General features: G+C 44.8%; 2 protein-coding genes across 2 annotated transcripts in view; one reads left to right on the top strand and one right to left on the bottom strand.

The window, feature by feature from the left end:
* T265_08262 (hypothetical protein) overlaps positions 1 to 349 on the top strand; it is a gene marked incomplete at both ends in the record, with an annotated part of 6,226 nt that extends 5,877 nt beyond the window's left edge. Inside the window, 2 exons of the mRNA XM_009174010.1 lie at positions 31 to 155; positions 235 to 349. Coding sequence (XP_009172274.1) covers positions 31 to 155; positions 235 to 349 — 240 coding nt within the window. The remainder of the gene's footprint in view (positions 1 to 30; positions 156 to 234) is intronic.
* Positions 1 to 4,288, bottom strand: part of T265_14520 (hypothetical protein) — a gene marked incomplete at both ends in the record, with an annotated part of 26,589 nt that overhangs the window by 10,575 nt on the left and 11,726 nt on the right. Inside the window, one exon of the mRNA XM_009174033.1 lies at positions 1,338 to 1,526. Coding sequence (XP_009172297.1) covers positions 1,338 to 1,526 — 189 coding nt within the window. The remainder of the gene's footprint in view (positions 1 to 1,337; positions 1,527 to 4,288) is intronic.

Raw genomic sequence — 4,288 nt, 5'->3', positions numbered from 1 at the left:
TGGGTGCTGTCGGTACTACTTGCCTTCCAGGATGGGGACCGCGTAATCCTCCCTGTGTCTGTTTGGAGACACTACAGGACATGGCTGCCAACCGATGTCACTGGCGTTCTTGCTGTCAGTTTCTATCCAGATTGTCTGAATGAGTGTTTGGAAGTGTAGGCACTTTGGTATGATTGTGGTAAGCTAGCACTTAGTCCATTCCCCGTCCACCTTTACTCTTTTCTTTACAATAAGGCTTTCAAATAAATCATGGTTGTACGGCAGTGAAGCATTGGTGTTAAACACTGATGTCATGCTGTCGATGATGATGATGATTATGATGATTTCCCCCACAAAGTCTGAGGCCTGAAGTTGCTGTACGAAGGTGTGGTCGTCAACACGGTGAAATTCCCGTACACTCGTAACCGCTGTCTTCAACCGCCTCTCAGTGAGGTGAGTGTGTGAGCGTGGAATAAGACAAATTTGTTCAAGATCCAAAATTTAGGGTCGTTTGAGTAATACCACTATCGTTCCGTCATTTAGGCAGCACCATCAAGCATGTTTGCCAGTCTCAAAAATCAGCTGAATGACTTTACGGTTTCAACAATGGCGCATCAATGTAATCAACAGTCAAATGGAACCATGGCAACAATAGAAGTTGGGGCTATACGCTCAGAATGCAATTAACCCAACACCGTAATGATACCTGAAAAATCGGGTGAGTAGGAAACCTAAACGGTTCGTTGGAACGCGACACAAATCTAGATTACCTTGGTAATGACGCCGAAATTCTTTTGAGGACAACATAAGCATGAAACTGAACGAGGACAATGCGCATGCATACAAACTATCGACCAGACATCAGCAAATACGGTTGCTAGGATGTCGGTCCCATTTGAAACATTCAGCAGAAGGAATAACCGCAACTTTATTCACGGACTGCGGATCTGCTTTCCGTTCTGCTGACGCGAGTTTCAAGGTCCGGTTTGACTGCCACCGGGGTTCGCCTTCTCTAGGTCTTTTCGCGTTTCCTTTGTAAAAGAACTTTCATAGAGTCTAATTCTGACTGATAGGAGTGATTCCGTAAAGGCGCACACAGCAGTCCCCTTTCGGAAAAAAGCCCGGGTTCCTTTTACAGTGATTGTCTCCCCTAGGGGGGAGTATTGTATTCCATAACCTAATTCTTCTGGACAGGATATACGCTAGTGGATAATGGGACGAGCGTTCTCACCGGTGAGCAACGGTGCTTTTTTAGGCGGTTTGTCTTCGAAAATTGTCCCAAGCAGAGCTGCAAAAGATGTCAAATAAAGGGTGTAGGAACAAGCGGACAAAGTTTTGAAATGCAGGTTACCACCTACTTGTTGGTAGTCTCCCCGCAGCATATTGTTATACACAGTTTCTGCCATGATTTCGAAAGACTTTTCAATATTTTGTCCCGTGACGGACGATGTTTCCATATAGACCAGGTCGCCAAGACGTTCAGCTAAACACGCAGCCTCCACTTTGGTGACCTGTTCATAGAAAGTGAGAGAAATGGAGTGAATGATCTGGAAGAAAGAGTGCAACGGCATGGGGATCACGAGACGAAAGAAACGTCCACGAGGTTCACAGTTCTTCTATGCCACAATATTTTAGAAGGTAGTCTACAAGAACCAATCAGCTTGGGAATCAAATTACGAACGATGAATTGAAAAGAAAAAACGAATGAGCAGCACGTCTGTGAATTGAACTGCAAGATGAAATTGGTGCAAGAATCCTTTTAGAAGAGGCCGCTCCCTTGGAGAGCTTCGTCCTTAAGTGGAGGATGTTCCTGCACGACTCTAAACAACGGAGCGACTAAATGGAAGTACTGTGATTTTTTGCCGGCTTCTGTTCACAAAATACACAGCATCGGGTTCCCAATTTGGGACAAATCCCAACAAATCGACACACAACCTGGGGTAATGCAACCGACATGTGACATACATTTTTCCCAGTCACATGATAAACTTCCGAGAAACCATGCAACAGCACTTCGCCACATTCACGTGACTTAGGCTAGTGGCATGAAGGTCATGTAAATCGGGTAAGAAATGTTTGCAGTACGTTTGTTCCCGGGCAATAGACAGACGTTGTACAAAAAGGTGTCCATAACCCACAGACCGAAGGGCTAGTTGGTGAAGGCAGTCGCGGGCGGAATCAAACCATTATTGGGCCTGCGTGCCTTGACCACGTATTGGCGAGAGCCTATATCTGCGGCGGAGACATTCAGGTGATTCAAACAGAAAACGGACAGCAATCGATAAGATATTTTAGTGTGCAGCAGAGTTGATAATTTCAGTGAATTGATGATCTTTCTAGTCACCTAATCACTAGGGGCAAGATGGTTCGGTGGTCAGAGCGAGAATTTACTGACTGCAAGGTCCGTGATTCGAACCCGACCTCTGCCTCTCGACTTCCCCTGTCTAGGCGTGGGCAGTATCCCAGCCATCGTGCTTCCTTTGGGTGGCATGGCAGTTAGGCACCGAAAGGGTGTTACAGCTGGACGACCTACTCACCAAGTGAAAACCAACACTCGATCTGTGGAACCAGTATGTAAGGAGCGTCTGAGTTGGGTGCAGTGTACTGTCGCTTTACATTAGCCTACTGATGATATCAACACTTGCAATGAACGAACTGACAGTATAATATGACGTACAATATATATATATATATATTGTGGCGTACGTTAGTAGTGTATTGTAGTAAAGCACAGTGCAGCATATCACACCATAGTGCTTTAAACAACTATTCGGTCACCTGTTCTGCTTTTAATGCGAAGGCCCACGAACATCAACTAGTGAAGGTCAGATGTAGACACGCATTTGATCCCGTCCGAGTCAACAAGGTAGATCACCATTAAGTAGATACACGAAATGATCCAAAGTGAAATTTGAGTGAGATCAGATGAGTATTGTTTGTGCACAACAGCTAGAATCAGCCGTGGGTAATAAGCAAGGCTGGAAAAGCAAGTCACTGGCTTTTAAACCCACTGAATTAAGTGTATCGAAGAACCGGTTAAGACAGCGTCCACTGAAACGGGAAACGAACAAGTTCGTCGAACAGCCGATATGGTTATTACACCAACAGACAGGCCTAAATGACTGTCTAACGTAATTTCGCTACCATTTGGTGGAGAGGATCTGCAGGTATACGGATCAGTGATCAATGTACCCTTTAGGTTGAACCAAACGTCCTTTGTGATACCGGCAACCTTGCTTTTGACGAACCTTAAGTTGTAAAAAGCACTGCAATTGTCGTTGCGTTTTCCATGACTAATCAACCAGGATATATATCACGCACAGCGCATAATCTATTCTGGTTCATTTGTACAGAACGCGATGCGGATATTCTGAAACATGTTGTACCGTCTTCTCCGCCATCTACTTCGGTATTCCAGCAAAATTTTAGACGTTATCGAACTGAAAAAGACGTTATTCCGTTACTGCGCTTTAGCGAGGAGAACCTGGATAGGAAGACTGAATGTAAACAGCATGTAATGATAGACATAACACACTACTCAGAAGACTGTTGCAAATTCTTCGACAGTCCAAGATCGGTTTCATCCTTCTTGGGGCTCCTCGGATAGACACAGTTCACGAGTTTCCCTAAACCTTTAAAACATCATAAAAGAGAGATTCAGCATGGTTCCAGATGAGTTCGCAAATAAGTGTATTTCGCTGAAATAACAATAAGTAATCATTCAGCTGTAACACACTTCCGGTGACATCATAAAGATTCAGCATGGTTCCAGATGAGTTCGCAAATAAGTGTATTTCGCTGAAATAACAATAAGTAATCATTCAGCTGTAACACAACACAGGTGCCTAGCTGCCATGCCACCAGAAGGAAGTACGAGGGATACTGCCAGGTCACCCAGGCCTAGGCAGAGGAAGTCGAGAGGCGGGGTTCGGGTTCGGACCACGAACCTTTTGTTCAGTAAATTCGCGCTCTAACCACTGAACCACCTCGCTAAGCACGTAATGAGTTTTTTCTTGTTCGGGGATAACCGAACGCTTGACATGCATACCAGTTGTTTGGAACATCTCAAAAGATGTCCAACGGGGGAGAGTTGTTAAGAGATCTTCGACAGACAATACTAAGCCACAAGACTCAAGGAATTTCTATTGTCCAGATATATCGACAATGATTTATCGACTACTGTTGAGAGAGCAATTCAACTTTTGTCACCCTCAGCTTGGGCAAGATGGCTCAAGTGGTTAGAGCACGAATTTACTGACCAGAAGGTCCGTGGTTCGAACTCAACCTCTGCCTTTCGACTTCCCCTGTC

The sequence above is a fragment of the Opisthorchis viverrini genome (assembly GCF_000715545.1).
Source record: "Opisthorchis viverrini unplaced genomic scaffold opera_v5_210, whole genome shotgun sequence".
Taxonomy (NCBI): domain Eukaryota; kingdom Metazoa; phylum Platyhelminthes; class Trematoda; order Opisthorchiida; family Opisthorchiidae; genus Opisthorchis; species Opisthorchis viverrini.
The sequence above is the reverse complement of the archived record's forward strand: the minus strand, read 5'-3'. Positions and strand labels throughout refer to the sequence as shown.